Here is a 24979-nt window from a genome sequence, read left to right as displayed (position 1 = left end):
ATCTTCATGCTCGTGGTTTCATCATGCGACCCTTCGTGTGATTCTTCTTTCTCTATTTCGACCGTCATTGTCGATGTCATCGTAACATGAAGAAAAAGTTAAGGCATCTCCCTAAGTTCTCTTCTATGTTCCGTCGTGAGAGTGAGCATATATAACTTAACAGTTCTAAGTTCTTGTGATTCATACCATAGTCATACTTATTCATGCTTCATACATTTCAAGAAATTAACTTAATTAAAACTTGAAAGTACTTACCATAACCTCCGTTGAGCGTGACGAGATGTAGTGCCAAGCTTTTGTCAACTAGTTCAAAGTGTATTTACTTACTTAATCTAGACTCAACTTAGAAGGAATGAGTAGTACTCAGAGCAAAAGAAATGCTCTGATACCATTCTGTCACGACCGCACTTGCTAAGGATAGCAAATTCGGGAAAATCGCGACTAAGGGAGGGAATTTAGGAGCGGGATTTAGAAAGGGCATATTCGTTTTCTTGATGATTTGACTTATATAAAGAAATCAATCGAAATATCTAGATATCAATGAAGGCCACAAGGGGACCGTACATAATATTATTCAAAGGGGTACTCAACGAGTTTGAGTACATTATTAAATAGTACATATTGTTTTGACAGATAACATAATGTCTTAGTAAAATCAGTGTTTGCAGCGGAATAATAATTTGAATATATGTATGAAGACATATACTCTACTCTGAGGTACTCATCCTAGATTGACAGAAGCTCCGCTTGCACACTACATCCTCGATCACAGCTCAACCTGCACATTTATAAATACATGCAGGGCTAAGTACAAGAGTACTTAGTGGACACTTGCCGAAATTTACATACATGCATAATATTTTATTGTCAAGCCTTTCAACAGTAGTAAGATACGAGGGTTTTCCTTTAAAGACTCGTATTTACCAAACATAATATCATTTCTTTCATCAATAACCCGCGCAGGTATTTTATATCATTAATCACCATATCAGTAACTCGTGCCGAGAGGGAGGCCTCCCTCTACGGACACTATGATCGGCCAACCCGCTAGATGACTCACGATCACAAGGTGTACACTAATTCCGAAGGGATTTGCGGTCCCATCCAGAATCCGAATTCGATTAACATCAGATAGGCAATTAATAATAAAACATAAAGCATTTAGGCATTGACAATATCATTTAAATTCATAAGCATAAAGTCTTAACAATTCTAATATATAATTTTAGTTTATACGTAGAAAGCCTACCTGAATAGCAGACTCACGGTTTAGCTCTAACTCTGGTGCTTGACCTTTAATCCGAGAAAATAAAATAAGATTCTAATTCTCGAAAAATCTCAATAAATGAGGATGCGTGAAATGATTATGCATGACTCATATTCCTTTAATTAAATTATGAGATGCTAATCCTATTTAAGGAATTAAAGCTCGTCTTATGAGGTTCGGATTATTAATCTTTAATAATCTACTCATCTTAAAATAATCTAATTCACTTACTAATTAATAATTAGTAAGTCTTAAAATCTTCTCTAATTAAACTTAATAGAATAATTATGAAGGCCCAATTAAAATAAAAATAATCAAGGCCCAAAAGGAATTTAATTTGAGCCCAAATGAATAAATTCGAAGCCCAGTGCATTAATAATATTAGGCCCAACATCAATTAATTTCTAGAGCCCAACAAATGAGGCCCAAGAAAATAAAATCATGAAGCCCAATAAGTGAGCCCATCATCACCCTTAAAATAATTAGTAAATTTTAATATTAATCTTATCTCGTCAAAACCTTAGACTCAAAACATTATCACATGACTATCATTTAGGTTCGAAACTATTTATTCGAACATCAACCTGCGCATTAATCATAACTCGTTCTATTTATGTCATCAAGTCAAATATTCCGTCATTTAAAAACAAAACCTATAATATTACATAGATAAATTATATCATCATAGATCATGCTTTCTCATACATAAAACAATTTAATCCTTTTCAAATAATCCATATTAATAAGTCGTTTGAAAAGAATTAATTAAATGAGAGTTTAACTCAAAATATTTTATTTTATAATCCCTTTATAAATACTTGAAATAAAGAACTCCATTTAAATAATTAATTTAAAGGTCAATATATAATTAAATTAATCAAGCTCAATTTAAATTAATAATTAAGAGCTCAAATAATTTAAATAGATATAAGCCCAAATTAATTAGATAAATTAAGTCTATCATGTTTTTCTTTGAATAAGGCCCAAACAATTAAATTAAAATAGGCCCAAATAAGAAAGCCCAAAATTTTCGGCCCAAACCCGGCTCAAACCCGGCCCAAACTCGGCTGAAACCCGGCCCAATTGAGAAAGGCCCACTCCTCTCTATCTCTCTCTCTCTCTACCGACATTCACTCTTCTCTCTCTCACAATATCGGTTCTCTCTCTCTTTCTATCCTCACACTATCGATTCTCTCTCTCTCTCTATTATTAAGAAAGAAATGTTGCACATCTCTTTCTCTTTCTCACAACATACTCACACACTATTCATCATCTCTCTAAATTCTCAAGAATCGGACACTGTTCATCATCTCTCTCTCTCGCTCGATCCAGCCGCCTCTTCTCCCTCCAAGATCTGCCGCCGCCGCCTGCTCTAACCTCGGCGAGAATCGCCGGCTCCGACGCCTCCCTCACTCATCGCCTCCTCCTTCTCACCTCAACCTCTATCTCCCTCGCTCTCTCGGCCGCTGGACCCAGGCGCAGCAGACACCACCACCGCGGTGTGCCGCCATCGCCGGGCCGCCGCCTGCTCCCTCATCCTCGCGGCAGATCCGCCGCCGCCGTTCAACGCCACGGCCGCCTGGAGCTGCTGCTGTTCGCCTGAGGTCGACGGATCTGGCCTTCAGTCGTTCGTCTCGCTCGGAGTTCCCGCCGCCGTTGGCTTGCCCGGAGTCGCGGCCTGGAGTTGCTGCAGGCTCGTCCGGTGGTCAGTGGCTCGCTGGAGGAGCGCCGCTGCCGGCCGCTGCTGTTGGCAGCAAGAGCCCGGCAGCCGCCTCTCCCGGAGCCGCCGTCGCCGTGAGTCGCAGAGCTCCGACAATCCACCATCCTTTCTCTCTCGTTTTATCACTCACGATAGGTTCGTAAATTTGAATAATTTTCAGAAAATTCAACTTTGTATAAAGACTTGATTTTGGAATGAAAACTTGGTTTTCTGTATTCTTATTTTTACAACATATCATAGCTCATTATGTATCACAGAAACGAATGGTTTGCTATATTTGCTATGTCCATTTATGCATATGTAGGTTCTCTACCATTCTGTATTCCTAATTAAACCGAAGCGTGCAAATGAGATAGTGAATACCTTGAAAGTTTTGTTTGTTGGTTGTTGTTGCTGAGTTATATATGGTGATCTTGTTTCGTCTAAAATTCTTTGCAGCTGCTAAGGATTTTAGGTAAGTGAGGATGCCTTTTATAGGGAGTAAATACTGAAGCTGCTAGTGTGAAAAATATGGTGAATAGTGCGGCTAAGTTTAGGCGTGGTTGAAGAATTCAATGAGATTATATTTGCTGCTGACAAATTAGATTTGTCTGTTGAATACTGAAACCAAATGAAGGTGTTCGGGTGTGAAAATTTTGCAGATATGCTGCTGGAGCTGGAGTCAAAAAAAAAATGTCAATAGGTGGCTGAGCATGCTTGAGCATGCTTAAGGGATAGCTGCAGATTTTCTTCACACACATACACTATTCTTTTTTTTTTTTTAAATACTGGTAGATAGATAGAAAAATAGGGGTTTGTAAAGTGAAGTATAAACAGAAGCAATAATTCTTGTCTTGGAATTTCTATATCTGTAATATTGTATTGCGTTTTTAAATAAAAACAACTCCCGGGTTTTGTTAATATCGCGTGTTTATAAAACTACTCGATATCATGCTTCCGTGCTTAGCTAAAATAATTCTAAATTAAATCCGTAGATTTAATTCTTCATAAGCCGGAATAAATTCACGACTCAAGAAATAATAATAAAAATAGAAAAATAATTCTATTGTGATTAATAAATAACATGACTTAGCTAAGTCATTTATGAATCTGAAATGAATAATTATTGGTTTATCCAATAATTTTTATCGCGGTTTTATTTACGCGAAGCTAACTGGCTTAGAAATAAAATAATAACCATGCTTCAATTAGAAAATAATTCAGTGTCATAAGCTGAATTTAAATCATTAATAATTACTGGGCCTGATTTACTGAAAGATGAAATAATAATTATCGTATTACTGGATTTAAATATAATAAAAGAGCGGGTTGTTACAAGTATCCACTTTGCAAATTCCTTAGTATCTTCAGAAGTGGATGCAGACGTACCAAATCTCATACTCACTTCGACTACAAAGAGAAATTCTCTCTCTAGCAACGTGGCCAATATGTCAGGGGTCCCATTTCTATCACCAGTCTGATTTTTTATTAAATTGAGGTTTATTATAAAAGAAAAAGATAAAAAATCACCAGTCTGATTTAAAAAATCATAACATCACTAATTAATAAAATAAATTTTAAAGAATAGTTAAAATACTTTTCTAGCATTTTGAAATAAAATAAATAAAATTAATAATACGACAGTTTATTGTAAGAAAAAAGAATAAAAGCTGTTTTCAGAGAATAAATTACCTCACTTTCCATCTCATCCAGTAATTGAGTAGCAGTTTTTTTCAGCAAATGAAATGCACAGTCCTCAAACAATGTAAAATACGTCTGCTCACCACTATCTTCCACAAGCACTCTCATGCAATATCTATTTATAAAAATGCAAAAGGATAATGAATCAGTATGAATTGGATATTATAAAGAGGCTTTAAAATTCCAGAAAAATCAAATTATAAAACAGATGGTATCCAAAGTTTAGATAAATGAATTCTAAAAAGTAAGAAACAGGTAAAAGTTTTAAAAAAAATTATCTTCTTCGCAAATTTATTAGAAAATATGAAACAATAATAATTAGATGCACCGTATAATGACTTTGCTGATTGGTTTATTGCACTTTTTGCAATGATCTCCTACTTTGCTTCCCTTGGGAATTCCTTTGTAACATCTTTCATTTCCGCATGCGTCGTAGTACCATGATTCCGTGGGGTGAAAGTCAACTATTATCCCTTTGCACGTGTAGGTGCCAACCTATAAAATGAGAGTATAGAAATGATTGGCCCATCTTTATAATAATATTCTTAAATACTTATTAATAATAGTTTACCTCATTTGAGTTTATGATGTCTTTAATGGTTCTAGCTAAGGAAGTATTGAACCACTTGTCATTTTTCAAATCTTGAGTACAGCTAGAAATATCAGTGGTTGACGTAATGCTCATTTCTCCCCTTAGACCACGTCTAATATATTGTCAAGGCCATTAAAATTTGTCAAAATCCTCATAATGTTGTATGATATACTTTAAACTAAGATATAAAAAGCAAACTTTGAAGTGTAATATATTTATGTACCTTTGAATAAAATCTTTCACTTCCTGGATATCGGGCCTGATGAAAAATCGTGTGGCATTCTTCATAGTTGAAACTTTTGTTAACCCTGTAATAAGACATTAATTGTGTCGGTAGATTGAAAATTCAAAGTTGGTATTTAAAATAAATAACGAAAATCGAAAAAATAATGAATAAGGTGCTCTGACCTTTGAATTTTGATATCATTGCAAATTGCAATGCAATTATAACAGGCTCTTTATCCTCTTTCGACTTGCTATCCATAAATGACTTTAGTTGATCGGCGAACGAACCCCACAATACGCAAGTCAATCTTGTCCCGCTATTGTAAACATTTAAGTGTTAAAAAATAACACACATATGTTAACTATTTAACTAATTCTTGAACTTTAATATTATGCAGGTCATGAATTATGAGGGTTGAGTAATTAATCTGAAACAATAATTTGGTCCTTTCAATTAAAATAATCATAATTGTTAAGTAGTAGTTAAATAATATAATATACACATGAAAATGCAATTTAAGAAAATACTAAGATTGAAATAAAATAACAATTCCAATTCATACTCTGTATCAGTAATAATGACATCACTCTTGGAAACTTTGGTATTTTTGAATTCCACCCAATCAATGTTAATAATTGGGGTCTGAACTTCACCAAGAACATCTGCCAAAGATGAAGAAAATATTAATTTTAAAATGATCATTGTAAATCACAAAAAAATTGTATTATATTTAATAATAAATAAATCTTACCCACGACAAATGTCGGGTCGTGCATGCATATATCCTTGAAACAAATGAAATCAAAACCATTTTCGGTAATCTTGACATTTTCATTAGGCATTGACACTTTCGAAGCAAGGCTCAAGCCAATCTTACATGCATGATTGATCTTTGCATTTTGGAGATTGGGCTTGTTTGCCACAAGTTGAAATTTTTCCATCATTGTTATTTGCCCTTCTTTGAGTAAAGGCAAAAAGTTACTCTTGTAGCTTGCAGAGATGGAAGCCTGGATTTTATCACCCTACATAAGAAGAAAGCTTCATTTTTAGAACCACGTTTACTGGGCCATTGGAATGACAGTGAATTTACACTAAAATTTTACCCATTCGTCGACTACAATCATTTCTATGCCTTCTTTGCCTGACATGTCCTTTTGAATCCACAAGCGTAGGATTCTGACAGTTACAGTTTTATTTCTCATTTTTTCGGCGAGGGCACTCAAGCGTATACATCCATTAGTCGTCGACATGTGGACAGCTATTTAAAAAAGTCATAAACCAATTAATATTCGATGAAATGCAATCTATCAACAAATTCATCAGCAACAAAATAAAAAACAACTATAAATATTTCAATCACCAAATTCATGAGCAACACAATCTAACACAAAATGTATAACAAACACCAACACAATATAACAATGCCAAACAAATCAAGTTTTGTAAAATCTCACTTATATTCTTAGGCATTTTATCAAACAACTGGTATGATATACATATATCATATATGTTTAAATAAAAGGAAAGATTTACATTTACATCTATAGTATATTCATAGTATATATTACTACACGTTATAATACCCATCAGATCCTCCCCCCCGATACGGTTGCAATGTTGAATCTGCAATAGGAAAATGCCCTAAATTCCCCTCTGCGTTTTCATTCAAAATCGATTGTAGATGGGTTTATATGTTCTGCCTTCCCGACGCCACCGGAGAAGCCGGAGGTGAGGAAGACAGTGGTTTTTTTAGCGGGAAAGGGGAGAAATTTGGGGGGACTGAATTGTTGGCTACTGAGGAAGAATTTTTGCCAGAAATTGAGGAAGAAATTTTACCAGTAAACATATGATTTTGATTCCATTTTTACAAACAACTGGTGAGCAATACCATATCATACATGTTTAAATAAAAGGAAAGATTTACATTTACATAAACTTTAAATCATGGGAATGGTTGTGCATTATCACCTCTGTCCTGGCTGTTTCAAAAACAACTATAAATATTTCAATCACCAAATTCATCACCAACACAATGCCTCACAAAATGTATAACAAACACCAACACAATATAACAATGCCAAACAAATCAAGTTTTGTAAAATCTTAATCGTATTCTTAGGCATTTTATCAAACAACTGGTGAGCAATACCATCTCATATATAACAAACATCAACACAATATAACAATGCCGGGTCAAATCAAGTTTTGTAAAATCATGGGAATGGTTGTTCCTAACCTCTGTTCTGGTCGAACGGCCGTTGCCAACACCCGGTGAGCGGCGGATTTGTGAAGTTTCAACACCCGGTGAGCGGCGGATTTGTGAAGTTTTTTGAAAATCAGTGGTTATCAAAATAAAAGAATCGAACATGGTAAAAAATAAATCTTTCCGACAATGTTTTATAGTGAATTTCTGACTTGATTGTAGTGAACGTCACTGAGATTGAGAGAATTTTGTGGGGAGTAGATGAAAAAAAATGAATCAGATTGGCTGGGATTGAGAGAATTTTTAGAGGAGTAGATGAAAAAAATGAATGAAATTGGTATGAGTACTACCGTGATTGAGGCAGAAAACGGCTGGGCGGCGGATTTGTGAAGTTTTTGTGGTATGAGTACTACCGTGATTGAGGCTGATAACGGCTGGGCGGCGGATCTGTGAAGTTTTTGTGAAGTCAACGCTCCAGCCTCCAAAGTCCAAGCAAAAAGAGAGAATGCTGAATAGATGCCACGTAGGCTTAGGAATTTGAAATGGTGAGATTTGAAGGCTGCCACATAGGATAAGCTTAATCGTATTATAGAAGAGATGAAGCATAACTCTTCTTTTGTTACAGATTGTATATTTTAAAACCCATGTTTGTTATTCATGATTTCGTTATGTTATATTGTTATGTAGCATAATTGTTTGTTTGTTACAGATTGTATGTTTTAAAACCCACGTTTGATGTTCAAGATTTCGTTATGTTACATTGTTATATAGCATAACTCTTCGTTTGTTACAGATTGCATGTTTTAAAACCCATTAAAACCCACGTCAAGATTTCCGGCCGCCTATTAAGCTAAGCTCAGATGGGATCCTCTGTCCTAGAATATTGTGTGTACCACGTGTACCACTCTTCATTTCTTTGTTTTATAAATTGTTTTTTATAAAAATAAAAATTATTATTATATTATAAACTCTAATTAATATTTATCATTGAAAAATTGAAATTAAAAAAATTATATACCCAAACTTTGAATTAATGAACCCAAATAATCTATTATTAATTCAAATAAATATAAAAAATAATTATAAACCCTAAATGGATGAGTAAACCCTTGTTAATTATCTTTATATTATATAAAAGCATAATAAATTAAAACTGAATAAAAAATAATTTAAAAATATAAAGAAATGAAGAGTGGTACACGTGGTACACACTATATTTTGGGACAGAGGATCCCATTTGAAGCTAAGGGTGTTTATTTTTCAAATGGGATCTTCTGTTCCAAATGTAGTGTGTACCATTGTGTACCACTCTTAATTTCTTTATAATTTTTAATTATTTATTATTCAATTTATATTTATTATGCTTTAATATAATATAAAAATAATTAACGAGAGTTCACTCATCCAATTAGGGTTTATAATTATTTTTTATATTTATTTGAATTAATAATAGATTATTTGGGTTCATTAATTCAAAGTTAGGATATTTATGATTTTTAAATTTTAATTTTTAGTGATAAATATTAATTAGACTACATATAATAATAATAATAATTTTAATTATTATAAAAAATAATTATAAAATAAAGAAATTAAGAGTGGTACACGATGGTACACTCTAAATTTGAACTTGAGACTTTTGATATGAGACACTCTATTCCAATTTATTTTAGAAAATAGTAATAGATTATATTTCATATATCGAAGCCAATCTTAAATAATAGACGGTCCAACGTATTATCAAACAATGCATATTTATCTGTGTCAAGTACTGAAGTCGTTGAGGGTGAATGACAGATCAGAGCGTGTTGACTAATCTCTATCCGATCAATTGTTTATTAGATATTTGCAAGATTCTATACTCAACATTCAACAACCTCACTGAAATGTCTCTTAAGTTCAGATGAACATGTAGATTTGAAATGACCCAAATGACCTCAGGTGATAACAAAACTGATAAAAAATGTTAATGTTAGGACTTGAATTGATGTTTGAATGTGATGAAAGCTTTATGGGCAAGAGATGTAAGTTAGATCAAAACATAAGCTTTAAGAGCCATCAATCTCTTCACCATTATCAACTGCTAAGTAAATCTACATACAATGAATGGATTTAACACACAATTCAGAAAATTGATGGTAAGAAAGTCATGGGACGGGAGGGCTTATTTGTGATTACACGCATGAAGATAGAATTCAATTTGTAGGAATGGAATCTCACACAAAGTCAGAGCAGCACATTCTCTTTCATTCCCTTGGATTCCTCGTAAGCAGGCTCCAAAGTCAGTGGACGCAACCAATAGTAAACTCAAGCATCCTTTTCCTTCTACATAGAAAGACTTGAAATTCTTCACAACAAGGCATTAACAACTCAAACTTGCGCGCCAATCTCTCCCCCTAAACGCGGATTCGCATGTGGGTTTTGCAATCTTCATACCTTCTTACATGTCAAACAACAAGTTAGCTCTGAGACTCGACGGCAGTGAAGCAAATTTTGGGCCTTTGGAATTTGCTGGTCATCGCTGTCGCCTTCCAACTTGAAAGTTTATACTGTTTTCTTATAACTTTCACTTTCAGAAAATCAACCACTTGTACGGATTTTTGCGTATAATAACCAATTGGCAATTAACTGGAAGCCCAATATCTCATACATACAGAGACTAAAGTGATAGAAAAAGGATCCCGTTATCCTGAAATCTTACCAAAATGGAGGTTTCGAATGGAGCAGAAGAAGCTTCTGGAAAGAAGTTTGCACTTCCGGTGGACTCCGAGCACAAGTCGACCGAGTTCAGACTATTCTCGGTGGCAGCGCCTCACATGCGGGCGTTTCATCTATCGTGGATTTCCTTCTTCGCGTGCTTCGTCTCCACGTTTGCTGCTCCGCCTCTGCTGCCAGTGATCCGCGACAATCTTGGCCTAACTGCAACCGACATTGGGAATGCCGGAATAGCCGCTGTCTCCGGTGCGGTGTTTGCGAGGATTGCCATGGGGACAGCCTGTGATCTGTTCGGGCCTCGCCTTGCCTCTGCGGCTCTCACCCTCCTCACCGCGCCAGCAGTCTACTGCACTGCCATCGCCACCTCTCCCGCCTCCTTCCTCCTCGTCCGCTTCTTCACTGGCTTCTCCCTAGCAACCTTCGTGTCAACGCAGTTCTGGATGAGCTCGTTGTTCTCGTCCAAGGTTGTTGGCACGGCCAATGGCGTGGCGGGCGGGTGGGGGAACCTCGGTGGTGGAGCAACTCAGCTCATCATGCCCCTAGTGTTTGACTTGATCAAGCACGTGGGCTCGAGTCAGTACACAGCGTGGAGGATTGCCTTCTTCGTCCCCGGTCTCTTCCAAACTCTATCTGCATATGGAATTTTCTTTCTAGGTCAAGATTTGCCTGATGGAAACTACTCTCAGCTTCAGAAATCCGGAGATAAGCACAAAGACAGTTTCAAGCAGGTTTTGTATCATGCAGTCACAAATTACAGAGGATGGATCCTGGCATTGACCTATGGCTACTGCTTCGGTGTTGAGCTAACAATAGACAACATAATCGCGCAGTACTTCTACGACAGGTTCAACGTGAGCCTCCACACCGCTGGGATCATTGCAGCCAGCTTCGGATTAGCAAACCTCTTCTCCAGACCGGGAGGAGGGATCCTCTCAGATATCATGGCAAACAGGTTCGGAATGAGGGGCCGGCTCTGGACTCTTTGGATCGTGCAGACGTTAGGAGGCGTCTTCTGCATTCTTTTGGGGAAAGTAGGATCTCTGGCGGTATCAATAGCCGTCATGCTCATATTCTCTGTGTTCGTTCAAGCAGCGTGTGGCCTCACCTTCGGGGTTGCACCTTTTGTTTCAAGAAGGTATGATTTGTTTATTAGAAATTAATAAACCCTCCCATCCCCTTACAAAAATAGCATGTAATATGATTGTTGGCAGGTCACTAGGCTTTATATCAGGGATGACAGGTGGTGGTGGAAACGTAGGCGCGGTTCTAACTCAAGTCATCTTCTTTAGAGGGTCACATTACTCAACAGAAACAGGTATAACATTGATGGGGGTGATGATAGTGTGCTGCACCCTGGTGATTATGTTGATACACTTCCCACAATGGGGTGGGATGTTGTGTGGGCCGTCTTCAAAAGGCGCCACGGAGGAAGATTACTACTTGTCCGAATGGAGTGCAGCCGAGAAGGAGCGGGGTTTCCACACCGCCAGCTTGAAATTCTCGGAAAACAGCAGAAATGAAAGGGGCAAACGGGTCGAACCAGCGCCTACACCAACTATTGGCACTCCCAATGCATATGTCTAACACAAACCACTTGTGCTATATGCATTGCCGTGCTGTGTGATTTTACTCTAGGCTAAACTGTCATGCTTGGTCTTTCTACTATGTGTTGTGTGTGTATCACATACTGTCAAGTTTCAATGCTATAAAGAGTTGCACATTGGCATTATCTTTTTGTTTTTTCTACTCTTTCTAATGCAATTCTCTACATTCAAGTAAGCAAAAGAAGAGATACTGGAGGAGAAAATAAAGAAAATTGTTTTGTTAATAGTTAGAAAGCCATGATCTATTCTCAAAAAAAGAAAGAAAAGGAAATTAGGATTGAGAAGGTACAGGATTTATGTGAGCGCCGTTGTGAGCAGAGTAGAATCCCTGCTCCTTCTTCAGAAATTAAGAGAATATTTTGTGCTACATCAGCACGCTTAAACTTAGAGATGTCACTCGGGCCAGTCCACCGGGTTTCGGGCCAGCCCTATCGGGTTTCGGGTTAATCGGGTGCGGGCTAATCGGGCTGGGAATTTTGTTGGGTTATAAATTTCCAACCCTAACCCTAAACGTTCGGGTTTCGGGCTAGCCCATCGGGCTAGTCGGCTTAAATGCGTAAAATAAAATAATCATTTGTATTTTGTTATTTTTAATGATCTAATGTATAATGTATAAAATATATATAGAAATCAAAGATATAAATTATATAGCAAGCATGAAATGCAAAAATATAAGATATTGAAAAAAACATCAAGATTGCATAACATATAAAATAAGTTGGTAACAATAAAATGTTCAACTTTGTTAACGAAAAAACAATAAAATATCCAACAATAGTTTGAATTCATAGAAGCAAAGCATCTCAAAAATACAGAAAAGTAAAATGATGAGACTTTATAATATTTTGTCATTTTTTTATTTTTATATCTAAATATTTAATATTAAGTATTCGAGTTTCGGGCTAGCCCATCGGGTTAGTCGGGTCGGCCTATCGAGTGCCGGGCTATTCAGTTGCGGGCTAATCGGGTTGTAACTTTTATCGGGCTGAAAATATTCAACCCTAACCCTCTCGAGTGGCGGGTTAATCGGGTCAGCCCACGAATTTCGAGCTAGATTGACATCCCTATTTAAACTATAAAGAAATGCATTAATAAATATTAAGCAATCATCAGGCATCGAACTGGATGAACCTTCCCACTTTTTTTATTTTAAATAAATTATAAAAATAAATAAAGAAATTTAAAAATTGTACGACCAACTTAAACATAGGATCTCAAGCCTTGAATATTAATCACATGTTGATGCCGCGAGGCCAACACAAGTATAAACCTTCCCCTTTCTTGAGCGAAAGTTGAAAGGTTAATGAAAGAAACAGTTATGAAATCTCAAGAATAGCCTTGTTCCCAAAATCAATCACGCAACTCCATTTGGATTCAACTGCTCTTCTTTATTTAGTAAGCCAAAAAAGTCGCACGTTATCTCGTGGACCCATGCTTGAGCTATTTCTGGAAGTATTTTCGAATATCAAAATGGATAGACTAGTCATCTGAAATCAGAATCGTCTTCTTCGTAATCACAAAATCTTTGAAAACGAGAACAAAGTAATACTTTCCCATTCAATTAAAAATGACTCGTTTTTTATTTTAAATTATCTCATTAAAATTAATTTAATTTTATATAATAAGTAATATTTATTCTTAAAAAATTATAAATTCTATCACTTTTATCTAATTTATATATAGGGGAGGCCTATAATAAAAACACTTCTTAAAATATAAAATATAAACAATTTTCAGTTCTTTAGATCATCAAGATCTACAGTTGATTCACAACCATATTGAATGAATTCGTCGTCCTGAGTTCGAATCCCAAAAGTAATAAAAATTTATTTTTCACAATTTATAATCCTATTAGATGAATTCATACATATTCTACCTAAAATTCGTACATTAAAAAATATTTTTATTTTTATTTTACGAGTGTCAATTAAGAGTGTCAAAAATAGGTGAATTATGTAATTTATGTTTAGTGCCGATAGAATACTAATCTTAAGTGGACCGAGGACCCTACCAGTTTGCAACACACGGTTTTTGAACTTTAGAAAATTCGAGTCACTGTTGTGAGTCATAAAAAAAACGCATTCCTTTCCTCCCAATTACTACCTTGTTGCATAAAAGTCCAAAGATCCCTCATAAACACATAATAAAACATAGTTTTCCCACTCATCCCATGTAATAAAAAATGTCATCTTCAACTCTCTTGATGCTTATACTAATCGTTTCCAGCTTAAAACAATCACTATGCGAGCCAAGAGCTACAGAGGCGGCTCTAATATGCAGCAACACAACGGCGGCAGAATCCGATCGGCAACTCTTCGTCCCAAATTTTCTGGCCACGATGGATTCCATCACGCCGGCGGTCGCGAGGCGAGGATACGGCACCGTAATAAACGGAACCGGAAACGGCACCGTTTACACCATGGGCGAGTGCATGAAGGATCTCTCTCAAAACGACTGCAACCTCTGTTTCGCTCAGTGCAAGATCAACATCTTGAGGTGCCTTCCTTTTCAGAGGCTGACTAGAGGCGGCAGACTCTTCTACGACGGCTGTTATTTGCGGTACGATGACTACATGTTCTTCAACGAGAGCTTCAGTTCCGTGGATAGGACTGTTTGCGACGCCGATGATTTTGTCGGGAATCGGACGCTTTTTAAGGATCAAGTTTCAGAGTTGTTGAGGAACGTGACGGCGGAGGGGCCCAGGAATAACGGATTTTTTACTGGGTTTGTGAGCAATGGAAATTTGAGCGTTTACGGTTTGGCTCAGTGTTGGGAATCTGTGAGAGGGAGTGGTTGTGTGAATTGTTTGGAGAGTGCGGCTTCGAGAGTTAATTCCTGCCCTCCTAAGGAAGAAGGGAGAGCTCTGAATGCAGGTTGTTATTTGAGATACTCCACCACCAAATTTTACAATAATTCCGCTGCCGATGCTCCTGCTGGAAATGGAGGTGACTATCTTTTTAATTTTTTCTTGTTATTGATTAATGTGATATTTATATATATATATATATATATAAGCATGACTCTGTTTGATTTAGGGGGTACTCGCCGCCGTGCTGCTATTATTGCCTCAATTTGTGGTGCAGTTGCTTGCCTGCTATTTGTAGCTATGGTTTCATTTTTTGTGAGGAAGAAGATTGTGAAACGACGGAGAGGTGAATAACGAAATGGCACGTTCAATTCTATCTTTCAATCGCGATGACACAAATTCTGGTGCATCCACTCAATGAAGATTTAATAGCCTAACTTGTGAAATTGGGGTTCACATATTAATATGATTTGGTCTGATTTACAGTGAAGAAGAAGCTAGGTGGTCTGTTGTCCATAGTTACTAAGTCGAAGATCAACTTCTCATACGAAACTCTAGAGAGGGCGACAGGTTACTTCCATAGCTCTAACAAACTAGGGCAAGGAGGGTCTGGTTCTGTTTACAAGGTGACAAGCATATAGTTTATTCTACAGATATACATATTATTGTGTTGAGAAAGAAATAATGAGCCTACGTTTGTTGCAAGAGTAGGGCGTGTTAGCAAGCGGGCAGACTGTCGCAGTGAAGAGGCTATTCTTCAACACAACACAATGGGCAGATCACTTCTTCAACGAGGTTAATTTGATCAAAGACATCGACCATAGAAACTTAGTCAAACTCTTAGGCTGCAGCATTACAGGCCCCGAGAGTCTCCTCGTGTACGAATACGTGCCAAATCAAAGCGTTCACGACTATCTATTTGGTAGTAAGTACATCGCCTATATATAAGCTTCAATTTTGAAGCGTTCCTATGTAACCTTTGTTTTGTGTTCAGTTAGGCAAGACGGCCCCCCACTCGGGTGGGAGCAGCGGCTGAAGATCATAAGGGGCACTGCTGAGGGTGTGGCTTATCTTCATGATAACTCAAAGTTGAGGATCATACACAGAGACATAAAACTGAGCAATGTGCTTCTGGAGGAGGACTTCACTCCCAAGATTGCTGATTTTGGTCTTGCTAGGATGTTTCCAGAAGGCAAGACACATATCAGCACTGCTCTTGCTGGTACACTGTGAGTCCCCATATCCATTTCCTCTCTTTCTATGTATGCTTATGTTATGTTCCCAACTTATAATACTTGTCATTTCATCAGTGGCTACATGGCACCAGAATACGTAGTTCGTGGGAAGCTAACAGACAAAGCAGATGTCTATAGCTTCGGAGTCCTAGTAATCGAAGTCGTCACCGGAAAAAGGAACAATGCTTTCTCTCACAACTCTCAATCAATCTTCCACAAGGTATGTTTCTTCTTGCATCTCATTGTAAAGGGCTTGAACTCATCCTCGTTTTCTTGCATTCTTGATTAGGTGTGGAATCTTTATGGGTCGGGAAATGTGATAGAAGCAGTTGATCCGTCTATGAAGGGGAAGTTTCCAGAAGAGGGGGCGGCTAGGCTACTTGCAATAGGCCTACTCTGCGTGCAAGCCAATGCAGAACTCCGGCCATCCATGTCGACGGTGGTGATGATGCTTAACGGGGAGCGAGACGTTTCTCGGCCAACGCAGCCTCCATTTCTCAACTCCGCCTCCGCGGAATTCGTTCCGTTTAGTAGGCCAGATTCTTGCACGCAGTCTTCTGGTAATGAAATAACAGAGAGCATTGTGGAGCCAAGATGATTTAAGGTTTCAGTGATTAGGTAGTAGCATAGCAACAGATATAACATCTCAATGTACATGAAATCATTCCCCAACATATTGTTTTGCACTTGTTGTATTAACAAATTACATTATTCATTGCTTTTCTCCTCCAAGAGTCTTTCCCTCACTGTAATAAATCAAAACTTGCAGCGGACAGTAAATACCGTCGTTCCTATTTCATTACGCACCAATTATTTGCAAAGTCATTCAGAATCATCCAAATAAAAAATCTGTAATGAAATTTGAAGTTGATTATTTCTCTCACGCCCAAAAAGGATCATTTAATGACTACTTCGGTGTTAAGATAAAGTAGTATTATCTGCTCATCTTTGATATTAAATCACTAAATCCAGAGATTCAAATGTGGGTTGAATTTGGTCTTCACCGGGAAGTAATTAGTAATCGGTTTGTGGTTGGAGCGATGTGAAAGGCTGGTGCTGTGTGTAATTGTAAATGGGGCCAAATATCTGTTTGTTGAAAATTAATTACGTTCATTATTCTGCTATCAATGCGTGTCGTGTTACCGTATCGAGTGTCGCCACCTCCCACAAATTTAAACTGCGTGAAAACTTTTAGTTTGGTGGGCATTGAAAACCAAAGAGCGACGATGTTTGCAGAAGCAATGGCGACGATGGTGACAGCCTCAATCCTGCTATTTGGAGAGGCAGCGCCGAGATCCGAGACGGTGAAGCTGACGTGCGGGAAGCACGCGGAGCACAACGCCACTCTCTACGTGCCCAACTTCGTGGCCACCATGGAGAACATAAGCGCGCAGATGCGCTCCTCAGGCTTCGGCCAAGCCATCACCGGATCCGGACCCGACACCAACTACGGCCTCGCCCAGTGCTACGGCGATCTCTCCTTACTCGACTGCGTCCTCTGCTACGCCGAAGCGCGCACGCTTCTTCCCCAGTGCTTCCCCGCCAACGGCGGCAGGATCTTCCTCGACGGCTGCTTCATGCGCGCCGAGAACTACCCATTCTTCCACGAGCACGCCGCCCCCGACGACCGCGCTGTCTGCGGGAACACAACGCGCAAGGATCCCGCCTTTCGGGCTGCTGCCAGGCAGGCTGTGTCGGAGGCCGTTTCGGCAGCTGCCAATGGCGATGGCTATGGCCGGGCGGCGCGTGATCAGTCGGCTTATGTTCTGGCCAACTGCTGGAGGACTCTTGATGCCGGATCTTGCAGAGCTTGTCTTGAGAATGCTTCTCGTTCTGTGTTGGGCTGCTTGCCCTCCTCCGATGGCAGGGCGTTGAACACCGGCTGCTTCCTGAGGTATTCACACACTGATTTCCTCAATCCGCTTCCTCCAAATGGGAGCCAAAGAGGTGCTACTAACAACATTAGTTTGTTCCTGATCTAGGTTAATTTCTATTCGGTTTCAGTTGATAATTTGATGAATTATTTGCAGGGGTAGTGATAGTTATTGTTATTGCAACGGTTAGTGCAGCTGTTGTTGTCGCCATAGGAGCTCTTATTGGGGTTTATATTTGGAAGCTGAGGAAGATTCAAAAGAAGAGAAGAGGTGAGAATTAATAAGTTCGACTTTGTTACTAAAAAAAGGTTTGAAATGGTGTTTCATTATTGGAGTGGTGTATGATTCTAGGTTGTAGTGAAGCAGAGAAGTATGTGAAAAGCCTGAACGATAGCAGCTTGAACTTCAAATATTCAACTCTGGAGAAAGCCACTGGCAATTTCGATGAGGCCAACAAGCTTGGCGAAGGCGGTTTTGGCACTGTGTACAAGGTGACTACTATAAAATTATTCATGATTAACCTAAAAATGTTATGTTGAGATGATGATGATGATGATGATGTCTGAACAGGGAGTTTTGCGAGACGGGAGGGAGATTGCGGTGAAGAGGCTATTCTTCAACAACAAACACAGAGCAGCAAATTTCTACAACGAAGTGAAGATGATCAGCAGCGTAGAGCACAAGAATCTAGTGAGGTTGTTGGGGTGCAGCTGCTCGGGACCCGAAAGCCTGCTCGTATACGAGTACTTGCCAAACAAGAGCCTCGACCGCTTCATCTTTGGTAATTACTAGAATGCTTGAAGCAGTGTTTCAGATTCAGACAGATATGGTGGTAATGGATATGTTGAATGTGGACAGATTCGAGCAGAGGCAAAGCCCTGAGGTGGGAGAAGAGAGTGCAGATCATTGTAGGAACAGCCGAGGGGTTGGTTTATCTCCACGAGAACAGCAACGCGCGCATCATTCACCGAGACATCAAGGCCAGTAACATTCTCCTCGACTCCAGACTCCGCGCTAAAATTGCAGATTTCGGATTGGCTAGGTCCTTTCAAGAGGATATGACTCATATCAGCACGGCCATAGCAGGAACTCTGTAACTACATCTTTTCTTTAATTTTCTTTTCTTTTTTGTTTCATGTATGTATCGTCTGAATTAATAAGTTTTACGAGCAGCGGATACATGGCGCCGGAGTATTTAGCCCACGGGCAGCTCACAGAAAAGGCAGATGTGTATAGCTTCGGTGTGCTTCTTCTGGAAATTGTGACGGGCAAGCAGAATAACAGAAGCAAACACACAGACTACTCTGATAGCTTGGTTAATATTGTGAGTTTAAATAAAATAATCAAATAATGCATCATGGTTTAATCTACATTACATGTATTAAGGAAAATGTTATGAATAAAACAGGCATGGAAGCATTTCCAGGAAAGGAGAGTGGAAGAGCTGATGGACACAAACCTAATGTTGAGTAGCAGCAGAAGAGATGAGGTAGTGAGGGTGGTTCACATAGGTCTATTGTGCACTCAAGAAATAGCTTCGCTAAGGCCGTCGATGTCGAGAGCACTGCAGATGCTGGTGAATGAAGAAGAAGAGCTGGCAGCACCAACCAGCCCCCCATTCTTGGATGACACCACAATGGAACTCACTCATTATGGGAATGCTAATTCAGTTGCAACCATTTCTCACACCATATTTTATCCCAGGTGACATGGATTCCGGATTTTCATTGCACTGCATATTTTTCTCTTTACACCATTTTTGTCTGCTCATCAATCTTATTGCTTGCTTTCGTTTTTTGGTTATATTCTAATAACACCAACAAAAAATACCTTGTGTAAACAGTATAGAATTTTTTTTTAAATGAACTCCTTGTGTATTCCGGATCTTTTCCTGTTCAACAAAAATAAAATGAACTAAAAAAGTTTCACTGTTGTAAATGTAAGAGAGGATTCAGAAATGAATCAATGTTTGTTTTTTGTAGAAACCTATCGATCGAATCAAACGTTTCAATTTTCTTTTGATGCTATAAGATAGGGCAAGAATATCTATCCAAAGAGTAATACTTCCACTGTCCCCAATTTCTGTGACGACTGCCACTTGTGCTAGGCCTCATTGATAATATTACATTAAATTTATGTGATATACATCTAGATCTCATGCTATCATTATCTTAATTTTTCATTCTTGAAATCAAATTTATTTATAACAATTCAATAAGAAATGTGAATTCATTAACTATAACTAAATTATTCTTCTATCACTACAATAAAAATCATATTTATGGTTTCACTTCACTTTTCTATTAAAGAAGAATTATATCATAAAAATATTAAAACAATATATTAAGTTATTAAATATACATTAAAAATCTATCTTCTATTTTATATTAACCATGAAAAGAATAGTTTTTCAAATTTTTTGATATTTTTTAAAAAATAAATTTTTTGATATTAATTAATTACAATATATTGTGAAATTTAATATAATTATCCAACTCTAATAATTTATTAATGCGAAGTTCATGGATTGTGTACATTACACACACTCTATGCTAGAAAAAATGAGTATATTTTAATTAGGCCAACGATCAATAACATGTACAATGTACGTTCTTTCTGTTAATTTTGCTAAAAGTAGGAAGGTGCATGAAATTGAGGGAGTAGTAAAACAACAAAAAGAGCATGAAATTGGGGAACTAAGGGAGTAATATTTCAGTTAAATATGAGAGTTGCATACTGCGAAGAAGAAGAAGAAGATTATATATCAATCAAAGGCCTAAACTATGGTTTGAATCACAAAAATATCCTAAACTATTGATAATATCAATCGAAGGCCTAAATTATAGCGGAGTCACAAATATGTCCTAAACTATTGATAATATCAATCAAAGACTTGAACTATCAAGTTTGTATAAAATATGACACGAGTTACGTTTTCCATCACAAAAACACGAAGTGTATTTTTCGATTACTGAATGGGCAAAATGACATTGTTTGCCTTATTTTTTTTAGCTTAGATTATTCAAATTTTTGCTCAAATGCTCAGATGTTCACTCACACTGTTGAAAGAAAGACCTGCTACGTTCATATTTGATAGTTCAAATCTTTGATTGATATTATCAATAATTTAGAACATATTTGTAACTCAACTCATAATTTAAGCATTTGATTAACATTATTAAAAATTTAAAGTGTTAAATGCATGTCATATATATCACCAACTTTGATCGAAATCCAAATCTAACACGAACTTATAAAATTTCATTTCTATACATTAACTTTAATTCGTGCCTAATTTTAGCACCGATTTTTGTTTTTCCCAAATTCAATCGTACGTGTCATTAACGTGACCTGCCGGCACACGCTTTAGTATTTTTCAACTGACGAGCAAAACATTGTGTTTTGTTAGCATTAAAATGTTGTCATATTAAATGAAAGTTGAAATAAATATAAATCAATGCATTACACACATTAGAACCCTAGTTTTATTTCTTCTTCTCTCATCTCTAATCTTCTGAGCTATAAGAGAATGACGTCTTCTTCCTTTCAAAGCTTCCTAAGCACGATGTCTTCTAGTTTATCGTTCTCGTCTTATGGTACGCAAGGTAATTCCAAGTATTTTATTAGTCGCTTACGTGAGGTAATTCCAAGTATTTTGTGAATTCGTGTTTTTCGAGTGATTTTAATGTTGCACTGGTTTATTATCGTTTTTGTTTAAGCCATCAAATTACTTGGTAAAATTGAAAACGATGGCATTTACACCTCCTACTCAAACGACGTCGTCTAATGGTATAAAAATATACGACGTCGTTCTATTTATTCACACGTTATTGCCACATATTCTTTTTACATTACCAGATGCAAAAATTGAACAAAGATTAAAGTTGGTGTATAGAAATAAAATTTTGAGTTCGTCTTAAATTTGAATTTCGATCAAAGTTGATGATATTAAGTGCATTTAACCCTAATTTAAAACATATTTATGACTCAAGCCATAATTTAGGTCTTTAATTATATTTACCCTATTAATAAAACTATACTTATTTTTCATACAAAAATAATCTCGATAATAGGCCCACTAAAGCCCAGTGGGCTAGTCGTATATGAGAATACAATATTCTGGATCAGGCAAGCTAGTGTATCATTCTTTAACGGATGATTCTGTTCATAGACCCCATTTTACTCTTTATAACCTCCTATTTAAATTAATAATTAAAAATAATTAGAATTTTACAAATTTACTATATACTCCATAGCCTCATACGTTTATAACTTCGCTTCCTCGCTTACAACACGTAGAGGAAGATGATTGTGAGGATTGTGATTCCAATGATGATCGTTCTACTCCTTAAACTTGTCTTTTCCTCATGAAGCAACCCTCCCGTCGACGGATTGGTGGCTATGGTTTTCAAAATGGTGGCGATTTCCAAAGAGAATCGGCAGACATAACTCCATTTTCATCGGAGATGAAGCAAGACACGAGGTTTTGCAGCGGCTCGCCGAATAATTCAGGATTTCCGGAGAGTGAGTCCATCGTTTGGTGGAGGAAAAGATCAGATGCCGGAATCCGACCTGAGAGGTTGTTGTGTGAGAAATCCACGCCTGTTATATGAAACGTTCAATAGAGGCCTTCGACTTGCTCATTTATGTTATTGACGGGTGTAGAAATGTGGACAGAATAACGACGAGAATGTAGGAACCGAGGCAAGAGTTGGACTCTTTCTCCGTAAGACAAAATTGCCCCACACAGTACACACGGTTCGATGACAAATGTCCCCAAGATACAACGGTTTTAATGAGTACGAGACCTTGTACTAGGAACTCGAACTTCCAGCGAACTACTGCATACTCGGGACTTGAGTATGAACTAGAAGAGAGAATGAGTAAAATAATTATCTGAATTAATTTTTTGGTGTCTCTAATCTCATTCTGCAGGGCTGTATTTATAGGAGAAGGAAGGGTGCTATGAAGAGGTGTCTGCCAGGGGGTGTCTGTTCGAACCAAGCAATGGTCCGAACCATCGCATTGGTTCGGTCAAAGGGGTGCGAGCCAACCACCCCCACCTCACCAGGCTGATCCAACCGCTGCCACGTCAGCAACCTCATCCACCCAGATTCCTTATCCGCCACGCGGTGCCACGTCACCGAGCCACATGTTCCACGTCACTGCCACGTCACACGAGCCACCGTTTCATTTGTCAAAACTATAGGCTCCTCAAAGCTCCTTGCGGCGACGCGAACGAGCGAAGTGCGCCTACAAAGCGCCCATTGCGACAAGTGCGCCCATTCGCACCTTCCTCGTAGGAATTTGAGTTTTAGCCTTAAAAGGCTAAGTCAAAACTCACTTGGGTGCACCATATGGTCCACCATAGAGAAGCACACTTGATTGTTCCTTTATGGTGGAGAGCACTTTATAAATAGCTTTCAACTTCCTTATTTTTCCAATGTGGGATGACACTCCACATTTCCATTTTCAATGGCTATCTTTTGACATTTAATTACTCATTCAATTCTTAATAGATTTGAACAAGTAAATATACCAAATTAATCTACTCAAAATGTAGATTCCAAATATGCCATTTAATTCCATTAATTACAAAGTAATTATGGACTAATTAAGTCATTTATTCCAACAATTTATATCCAAATTAAATAGGAGATTGTTTAGCTCTCAGATTAGTTAGGCACTCGGGCTAATTTTTTTTTCCCTAATCTAAGATGGAGATCGATGTCAAGTTACAAACTGCAAAAATCGAGCACCACTGCCCCCAAGAAAAAGGAAAAAGAAAAATAGGAATCCTGAAATTCAACTCACCCAACAACTTTGGGTAAATCTTGCCCTCCATGCATGCTCATCCTCTACTAGGGGTGAGCAGTCGGTCCGGACCGGACCGACGAAACCGATGACCGAATTTTCAAAAAAAATTGGACCGAACCAGACCAACCAAAATCTTAGGACCGAACCGAAACCGGACCGAAACCGCCATCGGTCCTCGGTCCGGTTCTGTCCAAAACCGACCATTTTTAAAATATTAAAAATTAATAATATTAATAAAAACATTAGAAATTAATAAAAATATTAATATATTAATAAAAATATTAATAAAAATATTAGAAATTAATATAAATATTAATAATATTAATAAAAATATTAATTATATATTTAAAATATATATATTCGGTTCGGTCCGGTTTTCGTCGGTTTTGGCCTCCCCGGGACCGGGACCGAACCGAAATATTTTTGGTCCAAGAAAATAGGACCGGACCGGACCGGACCAATACATGGACCAAAACCGATCCGGACCGAAAAAACCGATCGGTTCGGTCCGGTCCGTCGGTTTTGGTCCGATTTTGCTCACCCCTATCCTCTACTGTGTTCAGCATAATCTTCAAGTGATTGTGCAGTAAATAAGTCGTTAGCCTTGCTTGCATCAGCAGCGGCTGATGTTCCCTCTCCACAATGAAGCAAATCCTTCTTTCATCACTGTTCTACAGAAACAGATTGGTGCCCTTGTATTGTTCAGATAATCCAAATTGATACGCTAAATTAATTAATTTGGAGGCTATGAAGTATAGGGTAAAATAGTAAAATTCTAATTATTTTTAATTATTATTTTAATAGGAGGCTATAAAGAATAAAATGGAAGCTATGAATAGAAGGGTAATTTTAAACATAGCCCCAAATTTTCTCATTATAGCCCTTTATTAAAAATAATAATAATAATAATAATAATAATTTTACTATTATACCCTTATAGCCTATTTAAAATTTGTAATAAAGTAAAGTTTATAAAAATAAATTTGAAAAAAGAATAACGCGTAAAATCTCTTAGCAGATAAATCACGTATAACCCCATCTTGATTCTTACTTATAAATAACTCTAATAATTCCATCAGTATATATAGCCTCCAACTCAAAATTTTAATTATACACAGAGAACAAAGCAAGAACAGACGCAGAGAAAAGAAGAACATCGCGAGAACATACTCAGCACGCAGGAAAAAGAAGACCATAGTCACATTAATCAAAACTATGCTGCAGATTACAACTAGACTTC

At 37.5% G+C, this 24979-nt stretch overlaps 4 protein-coding genes across 7 annotated transcripts in view; 3 read left to right on the top strand and 1 right to left on the bottom strand.

The window, feature by feature from the left end:
* The window catches only part of LOC130993996 (replication factor A protein 1-like), a 28823-nt gene extending 20614 nt beyond the window's left edge, over positions 1-8209 (bottom strand). Inside the window, exons 1-10 of the mRNA XM_057919035.1 lie at positions 7722-8209; positions 6589-6743; positions 6237-6507; positions 6048-6147; positions 5668-5801; positions 5483-5567; positions 5239-5371; positions 4996-5162; positions 4659-4782; positions 4303-4443 (exon numbers count right to left, since the gene is read on the bottom strand). Of these exons, the coding sequence (XP_057775018.1) occupies positions 4303-4443; positions 4659-4782; positions 4996-5162; positions 5239-5371; positions 5483-5567; positions 5668-5801; positions 6048-6147; positions 6237-6507; positions 6589-6735 (1302 nt within the window). The 5' untranslated portion in view covers positions 6736-6743; positions 7722-8209. The remainder of the gene's footprint in view (positions 1-4302; positions 4444-4658; positions 4783-4995; positions 5163-5238; positions 5372-5482; positions 5568-5667; positions 5802-6047; positions 6148-6236; positions 6508-6588; positions 6744-7721) is intronic.
* A 1734-nt stretch (positions 8210-9943) lies between these two features.
* On the top strand, positions 9944-12132 carry LOC130993632 (high affinity nitrate transporter 2.5). Its single transcript, XM_057918593.1, has 2 exons — positions 9944-11538; positions 11615-12132. Exons 1-2 carry the CDS (start codon positions 10394-10396, stop codon positions 11985-11987), a joined length of 1518 nt encoding a protein of 505 aa, XP_057774576.1. The 5' UTR covers positions 9944-10393; the 3' UTR covers positions 11988-12132.
* Positions 12133-14067: 1935 nt separating this feature from the next.
* On the top strand, positions 14068-16763 carry LOC130993631 (cysteine-rich receptor-like protein kinase 3). 4 transcript variants are annotated; one of them, XM_057918589.1, is made up of 7 exons: positions 14068-14952; positions 15043-15159; positions 15300-15439; positions 15525-15735; positions 15808-16042; positions 16124-16268; positions 16338-16763. In XM_057918589.1, the coding sequence occupies exons 1-7, from the start codon at positions 14190-14192 to the stop codon at positions 16644-16646; spliced, it is 1920 nt and encodes a 639-aa protein (XP_057774572.1). In that variant the 5' UTR covers positions 14068-14189; the 3' UTR covers positions 16647-16763. The 4 variants fall into 4 exon arrangements, with proteins under 4 accessions (XP_057774572.1, XP_057774573.1, XP_057774574.1 ...); XM_057918590.1 differs by having other exon boundaries at positions 15525-15738; XM_057918592.1 differs by lacking the exon at positions 14068-14952 and having other exon boundaries at positions 15095-15217; positions 15525-15738.
* A 106-nt stretch (positions 16764-16869) lies between these two features.
* LOC130993630 (cysteine-rich receptor-like protein kinase 2) lies at positions 16870-19907 on the top strand. The gene is made up of 7 exons (XM_057918588.1): positions 16870-17995; positions 18079-18192; positions 18274-18413; positions 18493-18703; positions 18781-19015; positions 19096-19246; positions 19331-19907. The coding sequence occupies exons 1-7, from the start codon at positions 17176-17178 to the stop codon at positions 19628-19630; spliced, it is 1971 nt and encodes a 656-aa protein (XP_057774571.1). The 5' UTR covers positions 16870-17175; the 3' UTR covers positions 19631-19907.
* Positions 19908-24979: the final 5072 nt, after the last annotated feature.

Source organism: Salvia miltiorrhiza, chromosome 7 (assembly GCF_028751815.1).
Source record: "Salvia miltiorrhiza cultivar Shanhuang (shh) chromosome 7, IMPLAD_Smil_shh, whole genome shotgun sequence".
In the NCBI taxonomy this organism is placed as follows: Eukaryota; Viridiplantae; Streptophyta; class Magnoliopsida; order Lamiales; family Lamiaceae; genus Salvia; species Salvia miltiorrhiza.
This window is presented reverse-complemented; position numbering and strand designations above follow the sequence as displayed.

What these genes read in the sequence shown, in the direction of transcription:
- LOC130993631 (XM_057918590.1), top strand. Translation starts at nt 14,190, where the DNA reads ATGTCATCTTCAACTCTCTTGATGCTTATACTAATCGTTTCCAGCTTA. An exon ending in GATTGTGAAACGACGGAGAG is followed by an intron (nt 15,160 to 15,299) that starts GTGAATAACGAA and finishes TCTGATTTACAG; the next exon opens with TGAAGAAGAAGCTAGGTGGT. An exon ending in GGTCTGGTTCTGTTTACAAG is followed by an intron (nt 15,440 to 15,524) that starts GTGACAAGCATA and finishes TTGCAAGAGTAG; the next exon opens with GGCGTGTTAGCAAGCGGGCA.
- LOC130993632 (XM_057918593.1), top strand. Translation starts at nt 10,394, where the DNA reads ATGGAGGTTTCGAATGGAGCAGAAGAAGCTTCTGGAAAGAAGTTTGCA. An exon ending in GCACCTTTTGTTTCAAGAAG is followed by an intron (nt 11,539 to 11,614) that starts GTATGATTTGTT and finishes GATTGTTGGCAG; the next exon opens with GTCACTAGGCTTTATATCAG.
- LOC130993630 (XM_057918588.1), top strand. Translation starts at nt 17,176, where the DNA reads ATGCGTGTCGTGTTACCGTATCGAGTGTCGCCACCTCCCACAAATTTA. An exon ending in GATTCAAAAGAAGAGAAGAG is followed by an intron (nt 18,193 to 18,273) that starts GTGAGAATTAAT and finishes GTATGATTCTAG; the next exon opens with GTTGTAGTGAAGCAGAGAAG. An exon ending in CTGATAGCTTGGTTAATATT is followed by an intron (nt 19,247 to 19,330) that starts GTGAGTTTAAAT and finishes TGAATAAAACAG; the next exon opens with GCATGGAAGCATTTCCAGGA.